Source organism: Symphodus melops (assembly GCF_947650265.1).
Source record: "Symphodus melops genome assembly, chromosome: 11".
Classification (NCBI taxonomy): Eukaryota; Metazoa; Chordata; class Actinopteri; order Labriformes; family Labridae; genus Symphodus; species Symphodus melops.
The window spans coordinates 16,517,848-16,541,884 of NC_136701.1; the positions used below are offsets into that span (position 1 = coordinate 16,517,848).

At 38.1% G+C, this 24,037-nt stretch overlaps 1 protein-coding gene across 3 annotated transcripts; it reads left to right on the forward strand.

The window, feature by feature from the left end:
• The first annotated feature begins 1,329 nt into the window (after positions 1-1,329).
• Positions 1,330-19,253, forward strand: LOC306831338 (periostin-like). 3 transcript variants are annotated; one of them, XM_079355383.1, is made up of 24 exons: positions 1,330-1,591; positions 2,372-2,470; positions 7,177-7,241; positions 7,352-7,509; positions 7,594-7,758; positions 7,861-8,007; positions 8,111-8,252; positions 8,590-8,802; positions 8,906-9,040; positions 9,496-9,644; positions 10,979-11,115; positions 13,020-13,150; positions 13,274-13,404; positions 14,469-14,571; positions 14,661-14,728; positions 14,837-14,882; positions 14,967-14,996; positions 15,909-16,189; positions 16,229-16,325; positions 16,802-16,837; positions 17,982-18,026; positions 18,242-18,328; positions 18,411-18,446; positions 18,677-19,253. In XM_079355383.1, exons 1-24 carry the CDS (start codon positions 1,473-1,475, stop codon positions 18,730-18,732), a joined length of 2,676 nt encoding a protein of 891 aa, XP_079211509.1. In that variant the 5' UTR covers positions 1,330-1,472; the 3' UTR covers positions 18,733-19,253. The 3 variants fall into 3 exon arrangements, with proteins under 3 accessions (XP_079211509.1, XP_079211508.1, XP_079211510.1); XM_079355382.1 differs by having other exon boundaries at positions 1,333-1,591; positions 15,909-16,325; XM_079355384.1 differs by lacking the exon at positions 17,982-18,026 and having other exon boundaries at positions 1,333-1,591; positions 15,909-16,325.
• Positions 19,254-24,037: the final 4,784 nt, after the last annotated feature.

Genomic DNA, 24,037 nt, shown 5'->3' on the forward strand with positions numbered 1-24,037 from the left:
AATAAACATGTCTGTGTGTTTGTGTGTGCATGAAAGGGAATGAATAATTTTCTGGTGTGGCTTAATAAATTGCTAGCTAAGCTGAATAACTCTTTCCTCAGTCCTTAAAAATGTTATTTATTTCTTTCTTTTAACACGAGATAACAAAAGAGAAAGGAAGTTGTTTCCAAAGGGAGGAGGCCTTTTTGGAGAATTGTCAGGCTGCAGCTTTCTGCTGTCCCCGCTGGGATCAAAGAGGTCATGTGAGTTCATGACGAATGAGATAATCTATGTTGTCGATTTTCAAATGGTTTCAGCTACTTTTCTGTCAAAAAATAATGTCAAAGATTTTTTTCTTAACACTATTATGAGCATTTCTTAAAGAAACCAAACATCATAATCCTGGGCAAATCTGTCTGTATTAGTGAAGTAAACCGCTAGATTGAGGTTCAGACATAATTCAGACATAACATTAAGGGAATGCTGTCCCACATGTCTCAAACTCGGAAACATACCTGCTCCACAAGTCAAGACTGCACATGACGACACCCGCCCTGGGTGCTGTTACCATGATGGATTCTCTCTTTGAAGCTGTATCAGATCGAGCTTCAACATGAAACACAAAGAGTGCTGAGGGGAAAGGAGCTGGGACCGACGAAAAGTCGAGATGATGAACGGTGAACATGACAGCGGGGATGATGAAGGGGAATAGAGGAGACAGAGTGAAAGCAGGAGTTGAGGGGAGGAAAGCTTGGTGGGGAAAGACAAATCTGCATTGTTAAAGTAACGAGGAGAAGAGTGGTGATAAAAAATACGGTCAGGATTCTGTCAAGGAAAGTGTAAACGGATCATTTACACACATTCATCAAGATTTGTCTTTCTGTCTTTCCTATGTTTATGTACTCCTCTAATAACTCAATAGATGGGTGAATTTATTAAGAGTATTTGTCTGTTCTGTTTTGTGAATTAACATACTTGTTGTGCATCCTGCAGCTGTGATGGGATCATCAAGTGCGTTCCCCTCTCTCAAGATGACTCTAAACATTAATGACAATACATAGTTGATATTAAATCTGTCATTACATAGTAAAGAACTTTGTAAAGTCTGAGTAAAAGGGTGTCGTCGGTGCTCTGGGATGGGATGGTGGTAAAGAAACTTGTGTGAAAAAATGTGAGGGAGAGAGAGGAGTCAGCTGGAGGGAGGATTTTGGCTAAACGAGAGGTGTGTGTGTTTGTTTGTGTGTGTGTGGGTGCGTACAGGATGTAATGGTATGGAAAAGACTGCTAGGGAGTAAAAAAAAAAGAGGGGGAGAGTGGGTGGGTACGGGTGTGTGCTGGTATAAAAGCTCCCTCTCTCCATCGCACTCGCACTCAATTTTTTTGTTTTGGGGGGGTGCAAGTGTGTGTGTGTGTGTTTCTGTGAGTGTGTTTCAAAGACAAGAGCAGGACGTGTTTGTGGCCCTTGCAGGACAGAGGACTGATAACTCTCCAGGATGCATCAGCTAACAGTGTTGATGTCGGTGCTTGTGGCTCTCTGCTCTTTAAGGAGCGTGGATTCTTCACCATATGACAAGATAGTCACACACAGCCGCATTCGGGCGAGGAAGGAAGGGTAAGGAGAGGGAGACAAGGGGGGAGGAATAGACGGATTAGAGGGTGAGTGAGAGGAGTGATGGCATTCATAGAGTTTCGCAATTTGAGTGTAAGTCTTAGCTTTTTTTTGTGTGATTGATTTAGAAATCCTGATCTCTTTTTTTATTTTGCATTTTTGTGCAGGCGTAACAATGTACATTGTATTCTAAGTAACAAGCATAGAAATATGTAAAGAGCTTAGTTTCAAGGATTCTGGTGCTATTTCACGTGCTCTATGTAAAAACAGAGAACTGTATTCTAAACTGAGAACACAGGTCAGCCACATCAATGAAAATATTGATTTTAACAATAATGGAAAGTTCAATAGTGTCTGTCAAATTCATTCCATTTCCTGCTGTTAACTGTGCCAAATTTGGTTTTTGAAATGTTTGAGCATGTACAAATTTAAGTGGAAATTCATTTGTTATTTTGAGGACTATCTAGATGCTAGCTGTTGGTTTTTTAAACAAAGTGAAAGTGTTCATTCTTTGGAGGTATTATGAATAAGCTTTAGTGCGTAAACGATGCTTTTCTTCACCTGTATGCACCACTCCCTGTTTCATTCATCCTCCATCACTTCTTCTGTTATCACCTCATCATTCTTTCTTCCTCACCTGTGACCCCCTCTCCCCTCTCCCTCCCTCAAACACTCCCACATCCTGCCTTATTTGCCCATCCTCCCAACCCTTCTCCTTTCTTCTTTTTGTATGATTTCTTTTATTTTTTCTGCTACCTTACCCCCCCCCCCCCCCCTTTGCAGACCCAATGTGTGCGCTCTGCAGCAGGTCATGGGGACTAACAAGAAGTACTTCAGCACATGTAAGAACTGGTACAAAGGCTCCATCTGTGGAAAGAAGGCGTAAGTTTTTACAAAGTGATTGATTTGTTTTATTCTTTTTATTGTATGAACAAACAAAGTGCAAACTGCTCCCAGCTTTCACCCACCCTGCATAAAGACAGCAATATTACAGGGATTATGAGTCAGATAAACTTTTAGTTCTTTAAGTCTCACCCCTGCACAGTAACTTTTTTTTGTCCTGCTTTATTATGTTTCACATAGCATAGGGTCACCTATACACATCAGCTTCTTGCATCCTAAGGCCTTCTGTCCTAGCTGAGTATTAAATAATGTCAAATTCTCCTATATATTTCCATACAACAGGTAATGATGATTGGACAGATACATTACACACACAATATAAACATGTCTTTTTAAGTTGTGAGAATTCTTCAGACATGCTCATGCTGAAATAAGCCATATAGCTGCACATATGATTTTCTCAGTGCTTTAGCTCAGCATACAAACATCTGTTCTAACGTTACTGCTGTGTTTCACAATATGTTCCCTAAACATGGAATATATATATATAAATGCAGTATCACTGACCTCCTTTGTCCTCATCAACCCCCACACCCCTCCTCTTATGTCTGGGCATGCTGTGCAGCCTGCAGGACTGGGGTTTCACTCCATTATGAGCCTGTTGATGTTGTAAACTCTTCTGAACACTGCTCCACTTCAACACTAACAGGTTTCAGATACAAAGGAAATAGCCATCCTATATGCGCTACTCTCTGAGCTTATGTTTGCATGTGAACAAACCCTTCTAGTTTCATCAGATTTAGTTTCTTGGTGAGGAGTGGAGATTTAATTTGTGTGACTGTGCTACATTTGTCATTTGCTATTATACAGCAATCCTCCCCCCTTGTGAGCTGTAAAATCTGCTGCTAGGATCATTCTTATAGTGCTGGGTTAAATTGAGAATTTATGTCACACAGCAGGTGTTATAACTATTTCAGAATTAATCTATGGAGGGGTTTTTTAGCGCTGTATGATGCTTTGACGCAAAACTTGACATGACTTCTTAAAGCAAGAAAAAAAATGGTTGCAAATCAAACAGTGGAGTGTTTTACTGACATTAAACTTTTGGACTAACTGTAATGTATTAGAACTGTGTTTTTAATAAACTGGAGTCACAATTCTTGTGACATGAGTTGCAGAATGAGTAGATTTGTGAACATGTGACTCACAGCTGCAGATATGTTGATGGAGTGTAGGGCTCGACTGGAGCTGTTCTGCCAGGTCAGTGACTAAAGAGTAGCTGAAGAAGGATAAATAGGCCAGTTCAGTGTGTCTCACATGCTCTCTATCATAAACCAAAATCCATCAACACAAATGCATATATACAGCTGAGAAAAAACATTTTACAAAGAAACTTGGAATTGAAAATAAAAGACAAAAAGACAACAGTGACTGATATTGAGACAGGACAAAAGGCGTGTTCGGACCCAAGGAACTTTTTCATAGCTTTAGGAACTGTTGGAACCCTCCATCTTTTTATTGATTCCACACAGCAGGAACTATGAAACACTTTAGTGTATATCTGTTTAAAGGAACCTTTTTAGATTCTGCTTCAGAGTATGTACCATAGCGGTGCAAATGCACACAGAAAAGAGGTCTCCACGTTGTCTTTTTCAGGGGATTCTTGGCTGTATACAACATCATTTGTTTGTAAAAAAAAAAACAATAAAAAACAAAAAAACCAGAAGCTACGTTCATCTACATTTTTAAGTTTTGATCAAACAGACAGTAAAACAACATGTGTGGGATCTTGCTTACAATACATCAGAAGTGAATCAATTATTCTGCATAATAAGTTTCAGGGGTTTTTAAGATGAGTTTTTCCAAGTATGCCAAAAAAAAAAAAATGTAAGTCACAACATGAGGCAAATTCTACTGAATTCTACTGAAACATAGACAAGCAGTGAGTCAAGCCATCATATGATCTGATTTCCCTTATTGTCTGTGGTCACAGTCATGGCATTGTTCAGCAGCAGTGAAGGGAATCCAGGCAGCTGTGGATATGTCTCAGTGGGATTAAGTGTTGATGAGAGATTAGGAAAGGCTGTTTGAGCCCACATAACAAATTTTAGTGTTCACTACAGGCTGGTGTCTTGACATGCTCTGAGGGTGCAGCAGCTGAAGTCATACCTGGACTGAATGTTTTAGAAACCACCACAACAACATGGAACAAATGCTGTTGATATAAATCTAATCTGCATGTTGTTCTCTTCACTATTATCCTCTCAGGAGGTCATTGATACCATGGGGGTTTTCTTTTTATGTCTCTGGTTGCACAAATAAGTCTTGAATTGAGTCGCTGGAGGTTCAGGTGGAAGCAATCTTCTTCAAAAGGACTTGCTGTCAGTAACGAACACAACAGAGGACAAGCGCTTAAATCCTTTGTGGTTAAACCAGAATTATGTCAGATATATGTAAGAGCTTCAGGGACTTCATTTACAGAGGAAAAACGGTGTATAAAAAAAGAAGAAAAAAAAACTTTTGACACAAAAGACTCCAGAGAGACATTTGATGGAGTAATACAAGAACCCCCAGAAAGAACTGTAATGTTTTATTCCAATGCCAGACAACCCCACCATGACATTGTAAGTCTTTGTGTGTTTATGTGTGTGTGTTGCACATGTGCTCATCTGGATGCCACATTGCTCTGGTTCCTGCAGTGACAGCTCCAGAGGCCTGGCTACAGTTTACATTGGTTAGTTCTGTTTCTGGTCCATTCTGCATCCATTATCCTGTCAAAGCTCAGCCTGGGAGCAATGACATCATACAATCCTGACAGCAGCTGTGCATGTATATTTATGTGTTTTACATTACAGCTATTACTGTCAAATTAAGGAACGATTGCAGGATGTCATAAAGGACATGGCTGTGTGCACAAAAATAGCAAATTCACAAAATTTAGAGCCATCAAACACATTTCTGTGAATACAGATTGGTTTGCAGATGTTTGCCAAAAGACGTGGGTCATTAGAGGGAGTAGCAGGGGGAAAGTGAGAGTTCTGGGGTTCGTGTGTGCATTTGAAATGGGCTTCAAAGGTTGGTTGCTACTTACATATGTCCAGATTGTTGACTCGAAACAAAAGCAAACGGTATCTACAAAAGCAATGATTTTTTTTTTTAAGGCAGGAAATCTTAAAACTTGGCCCCACATGCAGTGGATGTGTAATACACTTATCTCCAATCAAAACTCCTTAGCAAACACTCTAAACGTCCAACTGGAGCCCATAAATGGCTTTGGGTTTAAACTCTCCTCCTGCATCCAGCCGTAGCTCTGACTGTTGCTCTGATCGAGTGTCCAGCGTTGACTCACTTGTTTACGTTTTGGAAGACATCTAAGCTTAACTAAGACCCATTAAAAAGTCTGCTTTGATTTCCGTTGAATGCTCTTTTCTTAGTTAAAAAAAAAGAAGTAATTGATTCCTCTTTAAAACTATAATTTAACAGAACACGAACTAGTGACTCACACTGTCTGACACCACTCTTCCTGTCATGTAAAACACTACAATCAAATGCAACTCCAGTTGTTTCAACATAAGACTAAAGAGGAACATGGATCAGCTTCCTCATGATAGCTGGGATTCTCAGCTTCCTTTTCAGGATATTTCATCTTCTTTTAGTTTTATTACAAATATATCTGAGCTAGTCTTTCAATACCAAAATCTAAATATAATCCTCTGCAACACAGAGGAATGTGTATGGGCTACTTTCTGACATAAAGTAGCCCATACATGAAGATTAATGGCCAAGAGAAAGTGTAGGAGGTCAGTTGACACACCTCTGGTTTTCATGTTCCTTTATCATTAGTATAAATATAGAAACTGTTGGGCCCTTTTTTCTTTAACAATGTGTGAGCCCTGTGTTTCCATTATGTTTCTCTCCCTGTGAGGTTGGAGTGAATAATGAGAAGGCTGTAAAAGAAACCATGACATATTGTATCCAAGAATCATTTTAAGAGAACAAAGAACATCGATCCTGTTGAGCTAAAACCTTTTTTTCTGTCTGCTGAGGTTTTTTTCTAATCTATGGCATGAGTTATTGGAAGTAATGTTGGCCAGCTCTCTTGAAGCAAGTATCTCATCTGGCCTTTCTTTCTGAGTCCAGTCCAGCATTTCTCTGTGATTGGCCGGCTGGGAGTCTTTCCATTTCTGCCAAAAAAGCATTGAAGGAACCACTTTCATGTTAAATTTGGTTTTGTTTGTCGTTTTTAATTACCATTTCCCTGACTTGATCATTTTTTTTAAATGTTTTCTCATATCATTACTTCTTCTGCTTGCACTTTCAAAAGCGCTATGCCCAGTAATGGATTTGTTTTCACATAAAGAGTCCTTTTTTATGCAGCCTTTTCTTCTCCTGTCTCAAATATCTGCACAGTTCTCGATCCAAGAGCTTGTCATTTTTCGCCTGGTTCCACTACGGATTTAGTTTTTTCTTCATCTGAGAAATAATTTTGGCTTTGAAGTTCAGGCTTCTTTTGTTTTCTCAACCTAATTACATTCACACTGAATCTTGTTGTGGAAAATGTTTTTCTGCTGCTGTGGGTAACAGCTCATCATTATAATGTACAACTAGATTGCGCCATGTCTTTAAATGCAGAAAAAATGTTTTTTTTGTACATTTTTAACTGAAACGTCGTGTAATTTATGACCATGTAATTTATTTTTTCCAAGTCACTCACATGTCTAATGTCTTTGTCTTTTGATTTAAAGTGTGGTCCTTTATGAGTGCTGTCCTGGGTACATGAAGCTGGAAGGCATGAAAGGATGCCCTGCAGGTTGTTAAGTCTTTCCACATCACCAACTTAGTCTCAAGAAATTATTATTCTATCTATAGGGATTGATCTGAGGTATTTTTCTGATCGTGATCTTTTTTTTCGCCCCTTAGTGGCTCCCATTGACCATGTGTATGGTACTCTCGGGCTCGTAAAGGCCACAACAACACAGCAATACGCTGACATGTCTAAGCTGAGAGAGGAAATTGAAGGCAAAGGTTCCTTTACCATGTTTGCACCCAGCAATGACGCCTGGGATCAGCTGGAACCTGTAAGTAGACCAATGGCGTAAGCTTTCTTATATCTGGAACTCACATATTAATGCTCTTAACATATGTTCTGTTTTATTTTTCAGGAAGTGCGGTCTGCGCTGGAGAGCAATGTGAACATTGAGCTGTACAATGCTCTTCACTTCCACATGGTGAACCGTCGATTTTTAACCAAAGACCTGAAGAATGACATGACTGTCACCTCCATGTACAACGACCTGGGTCTCTACATCAACCACTACTCAAATGGGGTCAGTTAAAGCTGAAGATTGCTGAAGAGTAAATAATTGAGTAATAATTGTACTTTTGACCTGAATGCTGGATTACTTTTAAAAAATGTTTCCTCTGTAAAGATTGTGACAGTGAACTGTGCCAGGATCATTCATGGTAACCAGATTGCAACCAATGGTGTAGTGCATGTTATTGATCGGGTCATCGGCTTTGTGAGCAACACCATCAAGGGCGTCCTGGATGTCAATGATGACCTCTCCTCCTTCAGTGTAAGCTTAAAAAAAAATGCTTAGCTCATCTCTGAAATGAAGTGCAGTTTAGAACCTTAAGGTTTGATGAATGGTACATGTGAGACCCTGTCTTGTTAACCAGGCTGCAGCATTGGCATCTGGAATGATGGACAAACTTGACCAGCCAGGACACTACACTCTGTTTGCCCCAACAAATAAAGCCTTTGACAAACTCGCCCCTGGGCACCTGGAGCGAATCATGGGAAACAAGGCTGTAATTGCAGGTACTGTATATAGTGAATGTGATACTGATGATGATTGGATTGGCTCAGTTGCTAGCCCCTCTGGAAGGTATATAAACATGAGTTCTCCAGTGTCCTCAGTGAACTTCTTACTTACGTAGTATAGTTTCAGATATAATTTTAAGACTCAAACAACTTCAGAACAAAGCAAAAAAACCTAAGGCCCGACAGTAGGATTAAGTAAGAGATGTAACCCTTCACCTAAAAGTGCCTATAGTACTAAAAGAGTTGCAAGACTCTCAAAACAAATAAAATAAATCCAGAAAGCCTATAAAAGAGTTTTCTTCCTCAATCTCCTAACTTTAACCCACCTCCTCAGCTCTGGTCAACTACCACCTGCTCAACAGTGTGCAGTGCTCTGAAGCAATTATGAGTGGGACAACATATGAGACGGCAGAGGGCACCACCATAGAGATTGGCTGTGATGGCAACAGTCTTACGGTCAACGGCATCAAGATGGTGCTGAAGAAGGACATTGTCACTACCAATGGTGTTATTCACCTCATCGACAGCGTGCTCATCCCTGACTCAGGTGAATTACTTTTTACATTTGGGGTTTATACTCTATCTGCAACAACTATTTCTGTTCACAGTGTTGGCTTTATTAACATGTATATATTATGTGATTATGTCAGCCAAAGAGGTCATAGAGTTGGTTGGAGAAACCCAGAGCACCTTCAGCGACATGGTGTCTGAGTTGGGATTAGCCGCTGCTTTGGGTCAGAAGACAGAGTACACACTGCTCGCTCCTGTCAACACTGCATTCACAAGTGAGTAGAAATCAAGGCCACCTGTAACTTTTTTTTTTAATTCTTGTTTTATTCATTGTATTTGATTTAAAAACCACTGTTAAAAGAAGTACTCCCTTCATTGTGGAATTCAGAGAAAGATCCATTGGGGGCGGGGAAGGTTTGGGGTTTTTAAAGTGTACTTATTTTGGTTGATAAATGTGGTTATTTTGTTTTCTGTAATGCTATAGTTAAAATCTAGTTACTGACATGCATTGTTACTACACCTGCAATCCTAAAATGAATAAAGAGAAAAATCTATATTTTAAAGATAGGTAAGACTGTTAAAGTAAATTCATGTTGTCTTTCACAGATAGAACATATACTTATTGATTGGATTTTTTTCATACTTCTCTTTTTCATCACACACGGCAAATGAAGTGTTTCATTATGATTTGCGTCTTATGATAATCTGGTATATTTTCTTTTTCTGTCAGAGGAGGTGATGACCACGGATCAAAGCTTTTTGAAATACATTTTGGAAAACCACATCCTCAAGTTAAAAATCACAATGAGTGAACTCTACAACGGACAGGTGCTGGAAACACTGGCCGGCAAACTGCTCAGAGTCTTCATTTACCGCACGGTTAGTGAATGTGTTTCTACTTGTAGGTTAACTTTCACATTGATCGTGTGTTTGGAGGGGATGGGGGCAGGGTTCAGAGAAGCATATGGCACATGCACGAGCGTTGGTTTGATACGTGCACTCTGAGTGGGAGGACCATAAAAGGATTGCAGTTCAAGGAATGTACCATACATAATGTGTGATCATGGACTGTAACATGTTTGTGTTGAATACTCGATTCTCATTGGTCAATTACAGAATTCTGAGGGTCAAATATTTCACTGTTACAGACCGTAGTTAGTAACGCAGAGACTCTGAAGGACAAATTCTGATCGTTTTAAAAAGTCGGGTAAATTTGATTATTTCAATTTTAATACTCGAGGAACAAAAGAGACAAAAAGCTGCAGGCTCGGACACAGACATTGTGGAAAGTGAAGATGGCACATCAAAGCAACAACCACAGTTTCCCCCTTGGGGATTAGTAAAGTATAAAAAAAAAAAATAATAAGAAAATAAAAATTAATATAAAAAATATATTACTCCTTCAAATTCAGCCACTGAGCTTAATCAATGTTTGGTTTAGCAACTTTTTTTTGATAGAAGAGAGATGTATTTGATGTGCAGCTTTAAAGAGTAAATAGCCTCTTTAAATCAGTCACCGTGACAAGCTGCTGCGAACAACAGTCATGTTTTCATCTCGTGCCTTGTCTCCATTCAACTTTAATGAAAAAAAGAAGAAAATATTCCAGAGCCTGCAGAAAGATCAGCAGTCCATCTGCGCCACATTCTTTAAGTAACCATGAAGTATCCAATAAGTAATCATGAATTAATCATTAAGTAACAACTAACTAACCACTAAGTAACTTTAAAACCATTAAGTTAACCACTAGTTCCTTGTTTTACAAGCACTATGGATTGATCCCCATCTACCCATTAACTAATGGGTTCATTTGTAGTTCATGCACCATTAACTATGCAACAATTTGAGTGGTTTATCCAGCATTATTATCCGTTAAAGATTGAAAAGATTCAGTCATGGCAATGCAAAATAAAGATAAACGAAGGTATAAAAAGGCAATGGAGGCGATTGGCTTCCACAGGCAAGTCCCAAAGTGTTACCATGATTTTTGTCAAGCTCTTGGCTTAATCAAGATAAAGTGTGTTTCTCTTTTGATGGTTCAGAGAGAAACAAATGTTTAATTTCATCACAGAAACTTTTGTCTTCTTGGTTTTTTATTGAGTGCAGTCCAACAGGACTGTTCGACAGTTTCTCTCCTCTAAACTAGATGGGAAACAGACCGTCAAGTCACTTTTAAGTATGTAACCCTTCTCTTTGATTGTTCTTCTTTTGTCAGGCTGTGTGCATAGAAAATTCCTGTATGATGCGTGGTGGTAAAGAGGGAAGTAATGGAGCGCTCCATGTGATGAAGTCACTCATCACACCGGCTGAGAAAACCATCTACCAGCTTCTGGTCTCTGACGGACGCTTCAAGTAAAAATTAAATCTCCCATATTATGCCCTTCTTGGGGTTCATATATTTAATCTATGTGTCTACTAAAGTATGTTCACAATCGCATATCTTTGAAAAAAGTGTCTGTTTGTACTGCCGCTCCATGCAGGCTCTTTCATCTGCCTGTATTTCTAAAACTCAGAATCCCCCACGAAGAGAAAAAAAAATCTAACCAAAAAAGGGTCTCCACGAGTGCCAAGTCTGACCTGATTGGTCAGCCGACCTGCTCTCTTGTAATTGGTTTGTCGTTCAGCCTTTTCCTTGAATATTTCCTGCCCCTTTTACCATATTTGGAATGCTCCAGTCAGTCCGAGGGCAGGTTGTGCTTTTTACAACAAGCCAGTGGGCTTGGATCAATGACGTCTTTGTATTGTGAGGTCACTCCCCACATTTTCAATGACAAAAGCTACTGACTGAGTGTTTCATGCGGCTATTACCACTGCTAAGAGAAAGAGGTAGGAGAAGGCATGTTCCGGCAGAATTTTTGCTAATAGGTGTGCCTAAACATGCACAAGACACCTGGAAAACACACTAAAGAGTATATAAAACCAGACAAAGCAAAATATGGCACCTTTAATTAGTACTGTAATGACAAAAATGATGACTGAAACTGTATAATAATATTTAAAAAAAAAGTTCTTCCTTTTTCAACTGAGGCTTATCCCTTAAGGGTTTTTTTTTTGTAGCTTCATACTTAACAAGGCTTGATTAATAGCATATGTTGGGAGGTGTCCCTTTAGTTTCTTACCATCATTACCATTGCTACTAAATCACCAAATTTAAAATGCAACCTATCACATTCAAAATTATTTTTCAAAGTAGTAGTATTTTTTGGTTCTGTATGGTTTCTGTAAGTGTGGAACCAGTAGACATACATACTATACTTCTGTTTTATGATTGGAGTCTCTGATAATAACACTTACAGTTAAACCTATGCAGTAGCCTTGGGTAATTGTAACAGGAAAGGGCAGGTAAATAATTGATTTGTGGCATAGGGAGAACATTACTATCCTCAGAAATGCATTTAGCAAGCATTCGGGTCAATGTCTAACCACAACTATTATGATTTTGGTGTTTCTATGACAGTATTGGCTTCGGTAGCTGCAGATGATAAATAACTGAAGGAGCAGATGTTTGTTTAATGGGACCTCTCAAGCACAAAAATCCCCGTCACACAAATCCCCCAACCTGATCCTCATCATTTTACACTGCCAAAACAATAATCCCACTGTCCATAAAAAGCAACACACTTAGGGTTTGTGGTCCAAAAATGATGTACAGTACTGAGCAATCCAGTCTCATAAAATCAACCTAAAAATGTCTGCCCTGGCTTGCAGAGTGTTTCTTTCATTGTGAAGAAAGAAATAATGACTTTTTTTCTTTCCTAACTGTACGAGCTAATGCAGTTTAAAGAAAAGCAGTTTGGTATGATGACAGGCAAAATAGACAACAAATGGTTAAAAAAAAGTAAAGTAAGTGCCATAAGAAAGCCTGAATAGACTTTTTTGGAGAGTCTGAACTGGTCTATATACACACACGATTTTTCTGATGTAAACACCAGCAAGTCAAAGAAGATAGATAACACAAAGAACCAATAACATTCAGTCTAACAATCAATTAAATGCTCAAATTTATTATATGTATTGACAATTATATTTCCCTTTTTACTCACTTGTTGGTCAACATTTCTCTGCTTTGCATTTAAAAATAATTGCAACTGCCTTTGTGATTAGTAAAAAAAAATATCCAGGATAAATCACTTCCATGCACCTTTATTTTAAATATTAAGTCTTAGTTTGGGCTTTATTTCAGTGGACAGATATGTTGTAAGTGTATACTGGTAACTTGTTACTGTCTTATCTTTTGTTAATTTAAATACATACAGGATTTTCCTGTCATTGATCGAGACAGCTGGTCTTACTGATCTGCTCAAGCAGGAGGGCTCCTACACCATCTTTGCACCCACTGACGATGCCTTTGAGGGCCTCAGCAAAGAAGACCTTGTTCTGCTCAAAAGTGAGGATTGCTCAAGCTAGTCTGATACAAACTGCAGACATCAGAAAAGGAAATAACATCAGGAATGCCAAGTTCCTCCTGCACAGTGTGTGAACTACTCTTGTCTTGTGATGTCACTTGCAGGTGATCTGAATGCACTGAGGGTCATTCTGCTGTACCACTTCAGTAATGGCGTCTTCATTAATGGAGGATTAGAAGGGGGAGTCACCAATCTGCTTAAAACCATCCAGGGCAACAACCTGCAAGTCATGTCTGTATGTACAACTAGCCCGTTATTGAGTACAGAATTAATATATACAATACAATATACAGTTTTTTATCTGAGCAAAAGAGGCATCAATACATGAAATTCAAGATATCAATGAATATGCATTTTGACTTTCATGTTATGCTGTGATTAGACTACTAGACAAAAAGTGGGAGTTAAATATTACTATAAAAGGTTTCTGGGAAATGTGAGATATTTAAAGTTGAGGAAGAAGCAAAGTAGCCGATATCCATGGTCGATTCTTCCTCTAAGAGCATGTTGCCGTTATGTAAGCAAGTTTTGATATCAACCCATGAACCCAATCTTTCCCCACATTCTTATTTCAACAATAGCATCAAAGTGCTAATGGTAAGCCATTACTTATAAGCTTGTTATCTCTGGAGAAAGGCCAAAAGTAATAAAACCTGGCTTCTTGTCATTTCCATCAACGCCCACTATGCTATTTTCCCGCCTGTCTCCATCTCCTCAGCTGACACTCGCCTTTGTTTCTATCGGATTTGCACTTTCTTTTTTTTAATCACTCAGCATATCACCTTCTCATCATTCACCCATTACTGCTCTCCTCCTCTCTCTTATCGTGTACTGGGTTAGCCAAGGTCTGATATCAGGCCTGGAGGATTTCCTTGATACTGTAGATACAGTAGAGCTAGTTTGAGATAAGTTACTGTCAGGAAAGTGGGCGATCCAGGCCTGAAGCAAAAAAGGAAAAGAGGGGAGAGTAATTCAAGGAAACATGTTCTTTTTGCTTTTAAAGACTAGACTGTGGGGGAAAGTTGTGATTTTTATTCCAGAGGGTGAGATTGAAACTTATCCCTTGCTTATTCAGCATATCCACCTTCAGCTACACCTCCATAGACACAATAAATTGCAGGACATTATTCATGAATGGATCCCAGATCTCTGAGGATATCGCCTGGGTATTCTATTTAATCTCACCTGACAGCAAAGAATGTTTTACGAGTGTCATTTTATTTATTTTTTTAGGGAGAAAAAGCGTTTGGCTAGAAATAGATATGATTAATGTGTATGTGTTTTCTTTGTTTTTGCCAGGTTAACAACTCTATTCTTGTCAACTCTGTGGGTGTTCCAGACAGTGACCTGATGGCAACAAATGGTGTTATCCATGTGGTGAAGAATGTTCTCTATCCTGCCGGTGAGAACAGCACTCATTATTATACATCCAGTGTGAACTCTGTGCTGGGAAGCATTAAGTCTTTTTTTTTCTTCTCATGATACCTACAGACCTTCCTGTGGGCCGCCAGGACCTCCTGGTTCTCCTCAAGAAGCTGATTAAGTATATCCAGATTAAGGTGGAGGATAAGAAAATACACATGCATGAATATACAAAGATCACAGACAACAGTTTCATATATTTTTTTGATTTCAAGCCTACATTCTGATTTTATTTTATTTTTTAGTTTGTTTCTGGATTTTCTTACTCTGAGATCCCACTAACCTTCATCAGTAAGTTTCACCTGAAAAAAAAATTCACTGGTTGTCAACTAAATATCATTGTAACAACATAAAACGTATTTTGTTACTTCACAGAGAGGACCATCATAACTTCTGTTGAAAAAGGTAAGACCACCATAATGACTAAAACACATGTTTTATGAAGCTGTCATGATTATCCATCACATTTTGTGCTTGAATGAATAATTGTCATTTGTTTAAAAATCTGCTCTAAAAGTGAAATAGAATCGGCAGCCACACGTTAAATTTATTTCAGCGCTTCATTCATGCCTCTCTCATTGTTTACTTCTTTGTTCCCTTTGTGATTTTTATGTCCACTTGAACCTATTGACATCTGTAATGAGTCACATACAGAATAACAGAGTCAGGCTTTCACAGCATAAGAGACTCAGAGACGAAGATCTGATGGACTCAGTGCACTAATTATTGATACACAATATAATATATATTGTGTATCTTCATATTATGAAGAGTACAATATGACTATATGGCATCGCAAAAAAATCCCCAAATTTCAGTTTTGATCTTAAGAAATTGAACAAGAAAAAAAGCCTGCAAATTAACGATAAACTAAAGATTAGTATTATAATTATTAACCTAAAAATGTGATTTTGTTTGCAAACAGACAGTCGTGAATCTAGCTATTGCAACACAGCTAGGGCACATACCAGAGACGTCAGGCCAGAGAAGCTCTTTAATACAAACATGTCTGCTTTCATGTCTTTGTAGCTCATAAAAAGTACTGTAACATTAAACGTTCATCACTCTGAAGCAGAAAAATAAAAGATGTGAAAAAATGTCCCTGGCTGAAGTTCCTGCAGCAGCTGTAGTGTTTCAAAGAGATAATTGGCCCCAACTGGGATTTCACTGACAGGAGAAAAATGTGTTAAAAGGATTATGTAACATGTCACATATTCTTTTATTTTCAAATGATTTAACAACACTCTTTTAGTACCAAATGTGTATATTTCATACCAAATGTTTAATGATGCCAATGTTTCTTCTCCTTCTCCATAGTCCCCGATTCAACAAAGGTGATCAGAGTCATTGAAGGAGAACCATCCATCACAGTGACCAGGGTTATTGAGAATGAACCCAAATTAACCCAGGTCACCACAGTCATGGAGAACAAGCCAACCATTACCAAAGTAACAAGAGTTGTTGAGACCGAACCATCAGTAACTACAGTGGTTGTTGAAAGGGAGCCAGTGGTCACAAAGGTAACCAGGGTCTCTCAGGGAGACCCCTCCAACACAGAGGTAACCAGCTTCATCGAGGGTGACCCTTCCTTTACAAAGGTAACCAGGGTCGTCCAGGGAGACCCCTCCAACACAGAGGTAACCAGGGTCATTGACAGCAACCCTTCACAATCTACAGTAACCAGGGTGATTGATGGACAGTCTTCTCTTACCAAAGTCACAAGAGTCATTGGAGGTCAGTTCTTGGAGATTTTAGAATTTTGAAATATTTTTTTTAAGCCTACTGTTTCTATGTTCATAATGCTCATCTCCTTTCAAGTGTTGATTCAGTCAGTCCATTTGCAATGCAATAAAGCATATTTAAAAACTCCTCCATGCTAACAGGTTAACTGTAGTGTCACACAAATGATGATGCTGGTACGTCGTTATCTGTGTTTAATGGCCTTCATCTTCTTCGTACCACCACCTATATGGCTGGCAGTGTAGTACAGTTACTTTTATTGCTTCTCTGTACATTGTTGGCCTGATTTGCATAATCTTCATAGGATTTCAGACAATTATGGCATTGCTAACAACAAAGGCCACAGGAACCATTTAGTTTCTTGAAGAGCAGTCCCTGCAACTAAACGTTCTGGAGACCTTTGGTCATAAAAGAGTTAAAGATGGAATAATTTGGATCAAATTAACGAGATGAAATTTTATTTTACACAGGTGGAGATCCTAATGTTGATGGACAGAGAATAGCAGGTAAGTTTCTTCCAGTCACTTCCCTATTTTGCACAAAAGCTATTGATCTAAGATTGTTCATCCATCTTCAAACAGCTCTTCGTACAAATCCATCCTCCTTCTTGTTGACAACAGATTTATGACAATAACTTTAACTTTGTTTGCTTGGCGATCTAATAGAAGTGGACAGACATGTCATTTTCATGGTGAGCACCATATTAATCTTCGTGGTACGTTTACCATTGGTAGATTATCGGACGTGTTGAAAAAAATTCAAGCCATTTTGGACATTATTTTTCAGGGCACTTTATACAGAATATTAAGATAACACTTATTGCTCTAGATTATTATTCTAAACTCTTTCATTCAATTGTATATAATGTTTCAAACTAATAAAAGGGCTAACAAAGGATATAACGATGTAACAATGTTGGAACAGTCATTTGGCTTCCTGGCTGCTGTAAAGTTGTATTTAATAAGATATTGCAATAACAGACACCCAGATAGTTCAAACATTCTTTTGAACAGGATTGTACTTCATATTATTTTATGTTTTGGTGAGTCACAATTTAAAATAGCACCAGCTCATTCTGGTTTATAATGTTTTTATAGGCTTAGTCATGATGCTATGGAGAAAGGAGATTTATTCTGACAGTCAATCTCCTGGTCAGACAAAAAAACACATAAAAAGCCATGTTTTTGTATGTGTTGCTCTGCAACCCATGGTGCATCATGATTTGGATATCTGTCCACCCAACTATTTAACCATGTCTGCATCGGGTTTCTTGTTCTCTGTCCAGTGCTGCTGTGAAGTGTATGAATGAGCAGTGTGAAATTTAAAATAAGTTTCATGATGCCATATGCTAAACTTTGGCAAGTTTGTTTGAGGAGCTGTGGAGCTTTAAACTTTTTTCAGCTACAACTGCTGCCATGAGTCGGCAGCTTGTTTCTTTTTCTGAGCTTGAGGATCACCTGCACACCTGTACTTCACATACTGTGCATAATGCTTATAAATACTGCACATCTGTGCTTGTATCTGTGTTGGCGGTGGCGGAGGAGGTGTTTCACTGGGTTAATGCACCTGTTAGTCTGTCTGTCTGTCAGTCAGTACAGTTGGTTAGTCGTTAAATGACTTTCAACACCCTTCTCCGCTGCCCGTCCAAAGGTGGAACCAGATTCTCTGCAGGGAACGAACCTCATATCATTGAGGGTAGGGTCTGTTCACACAACCTCTCACAACAAAACATTTTCTTTAAATTAAAATATCCTCTCCGTTTCAAAAAAATGATTTAAAAAAACTCAATGTCCATTTGGGTTTCATGATACGCTGTAACTTAAAGGTGGACAAAGCTTGTTTTAATTTAAACTCAATACTTGATTTGTGCCTTTCTGATCTATTGTCTTGAATTGAAATTAAAATTTCAGTCCCAGACCTCTCAAGAATCACCACTATCCATGGCAACCCAAATCTGATTGATGAGGAATCAGAGAGGATTACCAAAATCATTAAAGGTGAATTATCTTCCTGCAGATCTGCATACATACACATCTACAAACTCAGCAACTGACTTTGTCATTTTATTGATTTTTCCAGAGGGAGGAAAATACGCTTCTGCCAGGAAAGGTCCAGGTAAGAGTAAATTGGATGATCATTCATGAACTAATACATTTTGTTGAATAGGGTTAAAATGTTGCCTATATTCATATAATCAATGCTGGAAATGTTTTCAAGCAAACGTTATCTTAAAGGCATAATATACATTTTGAATATCAATATGGTAAAAATCTAGACATCATTAATTATGTTATATTTTAGTCATTCACACATGTAATCCCCTTCATTTGCTCTGTCGTTTACAGCTGGAGTGAGAAGGAGACAAAGGCTGGTCAGGCGTCACCACAAGCCAAGGCAGTAAATCCAGAGAGATGACACCTTTGGGCTCACCGCAAAACCTGAATGCATCTCCAGTGCTCCTGGTCTGGGCCCTGGAGGATTAAAAAAACTGTCGACCGATGGAAATAGAGAAGATCCGTCTACATTTCTTTGCCCAAACCAAACAATTAGAGTGATTGTTTATTATTCCATTTGGAATATTCTGTATTTGATAGGCATGGTGTGTAATAACAATGCAATATAAGAAACAGTACATAACCACAGTGTGCAAGGGAAATATGAACATTTTCATGGGGTAGATAGTGCAAGATGTATTCTACCAACTTTTTTGTAAATTTTTTTATTTTCTTTAGAAATGTTACTTTGTCAACAGATTACTTTGGATTTTTTGTATGGTTTCTATTGTACTTGCATTCTGTGTAATTGAGGAATTTTAATGATTACAACAAATGATACAGTGTCAGTGTTTTACAACCATTAGATACTGTGCTGTACTTCTGTAAATTATCTCATGATCATTAAAGATACAGTACATTTGTGTAACGTTTCAGTAGTTCTTTCAAGTGACCGACAGATGGAACAGTCAGCATCAGCTCATTAATAAAAGCCCTTATGGGTATTGATGAGTGCCACATTTTGACAAGGGTTCTCTGCACATCTCCTCCACTGACTTCACCATTATCATCATGGCCACATTGGCCAGTGAAAAAATGAAAAGACTTTAGAGCCAGTGTTTATCTGTACATCTGATGCCAAGCAGATGTTAATGGCCCTGAGTGTACTTTTGCCTGAAATTGTTTTAATCATAGGATGAGGTTCCAGAAGTTCCCTGGAACAAGATATCTTGTCCTTTCTGTTTCTTTCAAGCTTGTGTGGGATCATTCTGCAAGTGTTTGCAAGATCTAACCAACATCCAGCAGCCGACATCAACGCTCCAAAGTCCCACCATTACCCACGTTTTGAACAACAAAGATGTATGTCCTATTGAAACCTAAGTTTTAATAGCTTAATACAGCCTGCAGTTTACTTACACTCCACATAAGATGTAAGTCTGTATAAACAGTATGAACACTAGTATGCACACAGTGCACATAAGGATGGAATGTTATTGCACAAATTGTCCCATAAATAAATATTGCAATGCAATGAAATGTAAGAATAAAAATACAGATAAGATCAGGTGACATCTTATAACATTATTATTGCACAATAAGTAGGAGAAAATTGTCCAGTTTGGTGTGTTTTATGATCTAATGGGAGCAGGCTACATTACACAACAACTAATACTTTATATTGTATCATATTTTCCTACAGTATATCCAATCTTTTTTTTTCTTGTGAAAATACAAGGACATTGGGTCCTATGCAGAAGATTATGAAGTTCTCTTTCTGTAATGGAGCTCTCTCTTGCAACATCATTAAAAAAAAAAAAACATGAGGAAGTTGGGCAATGACTTCTGATTGCAGTCACAGTTCACGCAGTTCAAATCACAAGTCTAAATGATTGCAGATGCCAATTGCACACCACTGCTATGATGGTGAAGGGCTAATCTGTTTGAATATGAATAATAGTTTTGAACATGACACATGTGTATGTTGTAAAGCAAGAGATAACGTTAAAACATTTCGCTAAACAATCATTAGATGTGAGGGCTACTACTGTGCCTCGTTATGCTGGATCCAACTTTGGGTTTATTACTAACATAGTAATATAATCACAAGTTTACAAATAAGCTTAAATCTTAAGCAGAAGATTATACTATCTTATTAGAGTTGAGGTAGAAAAAGACATGTCATACGCATTTCCATTTCACTATTTTACTTTGTAGTGTTCAACATAAAGCTGGTATCAAATGTGCTCAGTTGTAATAATACTGGAACATAAATTGTTGCTATTCAGTGTTATTTAGAAGGAGAGCAAACCTGTAAGCCATACTGAGCTGCAAACATAAATCATTCTGATATTGCATTTATCCAACACAAACCTTTATTATTAAAGTAAATTGGACATGTCTTTTTTTTTTAGTTCATATTAAGGACTCTTATTACATAATGTCAATGGGCAACAAACTCTTTTCATCTTTTTTTTTATGTATACATAGTTGTAAATTAATGATTTTAAAAACAACAAAAAAACCACCTACAGTAGAACTACCAGCTACATTTGACATGACTTTAATGTTTCCAGCACCACCTGGTCATGAGCCCTCCTAAATCAATGACCAGGTGTCAAAATGAATGTGATTCGTGTCTTGACTGCAGCTGCCTTGGGTGACATGTAATCTGTGGTATTTGACCTTTACTCTTTATCTAATAACCTCTGATGAAGAAATGTTTTTTCATACGTTTATAAATTGTGAAAAATAGAGTACACTGTTCTTTCTTCTCCCAAAATTGACTAATTTTGTACAACAATTTACAGCACATTTCAAGTATGACTAACATGAAAGGAAAGGTCTGCATATTCTCATTTCAGGAGGCAAGGTGTTGACATTTATGCCTTACCTTACAGTAACAGTTAGTTAGATACATCATCTAATGCCAGGAATTGTAGTCTGCCAAGTATGAAATCAGAGTCCTCCACAGATTCACACACATAAAGAAGCACAATAAGTAATCCAAAAAAAGAATGACAATGAGAAATGAACTATCTATCAATGTTTGATTATATTGGTTATGATAGCTTTCAGCATACTGAGTTGCTGTGTCTATGCTCTCCTAGACTTCATTACAGCTTAAATTCTTAACTTTATTGCACCAAAATGACTGAAAGTGATACAAATGTCAGTTCTCCTCTTTGTTTTTGTTGAGGTTCACACCATTTTAACAGTTCACTACCCAATAAAACTTTTATTTGACATGCCTTTTGAGCAGAAAATAAAAGCTCACACCAGCTGTGCTTGTTTTTTTTTTTTGATTGCATCATTTTCAGATTTGTAACTTAATGATTTCCCTTTCTTAATAAATGTTGTTCAGTTTAAATAATAAGACAAATCCTCCTCAAGCTGGCAGAGGTCTGATTTTTAGACATATGTATGTTGAAAAAGATCTGAACAGTAAACAATACGCATTCTACCATTAGTCTTATGGCCGATAAACTTTTACAGTAATGGACAAGTACTTCCTGTACTTCCAACACAGACATTTGGGGAATTATAACTGATGTTTTACTGTATCCACTTTCTGCGTCTGACCCAAAGGCTTACCACTCTCTTCTCCTCCAGGCTCATAGCCAGACAGCTCTGTTGTCTGTCCTCCAACTCTAAATCAATGACAGCTGACCATAGTTATGGACATGAAACATTAACATAATCTGCAGAGACAATCCATTAAGAATTCACTGAATGAAAGATGGACTGTGACAGAGTCTCTCTAAACCATTGCAAATGTGTCACTTCTGCTGCTGTCTGTGTGTTTTATTGTGGACAAGGCAGAAGGATATACTGTAGTGTACGAGTGTTCACAAGTGTTATTTATATGCTTTTTGTCAATCTTGGTATAGAGTTTATGACTGCAAACAGTGCAATGAGTGCAATGTATACTTCAGTTCATACTTCAGTACTGTTTTCATTTTCTTCATTTTCTCCAGAAGTTAGGATTTTTGATATTTTCCGATATTTCCTATATTGAAACAATACAATATATATCATGCTTAAAATTCAATACTTAAACAATTTGATGATACAGAATTTGATTGATACTTCAGAAATGCTTCTCTTGTTTGGCTTTCAAACAGCTTTGATGGAGAGATAAAGTTCATAACTGATAGGTTCAAGTCATTTTTCTGTAACCTTTCATGAAGGGTAAAATTATTCTGTAACATTTTCCATAATTTCTTGCTTGACACAAATTATTAACTATAAATATTTGATACAAATAAGCTGCTAAAAACAAAGATGAAAATTTACAGTAAGGCACCCAAAAGGAGAGAGACAAAGATTCAGACTCATGCAGAGGGACAAAAACATTTGATCCAACAGATGCTTCCGTGTAGAAGAATTTCACAGTTCTGAAGTATTGGTATTATGTTTGCGTATAGACAGACAACGACACGTGCAAACACCCACCCGAAGCAGAGCAAAATGTAACTCTGCAGATAAGGGCATAAATGTGTGCTTCTTGCCAGCAGTTATGAGACAGACTAAATGTGTGATAAATGTGTCTGTGGAGAAAATGATGTCACACCTTCCAAATGCCCTTTCAGAGCAAGAGTTGAATAGGTTCAATTTGTGTGTGTTGGTGTGTGTGTGTGTGTGTGTGTGTGTGTGTGTGTGTGTGTGTGTGTGTGTGTGTGTGTGTGTGTGTGTGTGTGTGTGTGTGTGTGTGTGTGTGTGTGTGTGTGTGCGTGTGTGTGTGTGTGTGTGTGTGTGTGTGTGTCTGTGCATGTGTGCTTGTGTAAGTGTGATGAGAGATGGGTAATTTTAACAGCAAGTGCATACTTGTTACACTAAGAGTTATGGAGCAACATGGCTTTGTTTTAAAATTTAGTGCACACAATAAAATCGTAAGCCTTGACAATAATCACTTCCTTTATTTCGCAGTATTTTATTTTGAGTTTGTTTGTTATTTTGTGTATCAACTGATAGCTTTTAACTCATTTGCCACAGAGAATGTCATGTGCAATCAATCTCTAGACTCATAGAACACATGCTGTCTAATGTGGCCTCTGAACACTCGAGCAGCTCATAATAGCAGGCTCAATGAATTAATGTCATTTTACCTCCGAAAAAATTAAAGGCAGGGTTGGTATATTTTTTGAAAAAATAGCATGATTTTGAAAGTGGCATCTTCTACGTTCTCCGTATTCACTCACCCCCTCCCCTCTGTTCTCCCTCAAAAGCCACGCCCCTCACTTACATGCACTAGCGCCATTGGTCCAGAAGCGGATTTCATCTCATGCTTTGAGTGTGGGCTTATGCATTCATGGAGTAGAGAGGCTTGACTGGTTTATATGTGGTCGAGTGCCAACATTGGTCAAAGTTTTTATGTGTTTACAACTGCTTATTATTAATAACTGTCAGGACATACAGACAATTTCAAACAAAATCTTAAAAGGTGTATCTGTAGAACATTATCGACCTTGCCTTTAAGAGTAAATTAAATGGTAGCTGGACTTCACTGCCCATCAGTGCTTATCACGTTCACACACATTCAAAACCATTGGCTATGCTTTCTGGGCTATACAGTAACAGGAAGACAGCAGGAGTTGGAGATAAAGCCAACTTTATGCTTGAGAGATGACCCAATCTTCCACTAACTCACAGCCACTCCTGGACATGGTCCATGAAGGTAAAGCCTGATTGTATTTGTTTCTCTCCAGTTTCAGA

Bases quoted from the DNA above. Each gene is read 5' to 3' on its own strand.
- LOC306831338 (XM_079355382.1), top strand. From the start codon at position 1,473: ATGCATCAGCTAACAGTGTTGATGTCGGTGCTTGTGGCTCTCTGCTCT. The intron at 8,253-8,589 runs GTACTGTATATA...CCACCTCCTCAG, and splicing joins AAACAAGGCTGTAATTGCAG to CTCTGGTCAACTACCACCTG. The intron at 9,645-10,978 runs GTTAGTGAATGT...TTCTTTTGTCAG, and splicing joins GAGTCTTCATTTACCGCACG to GCTGTGTGCATAGAAAATTC.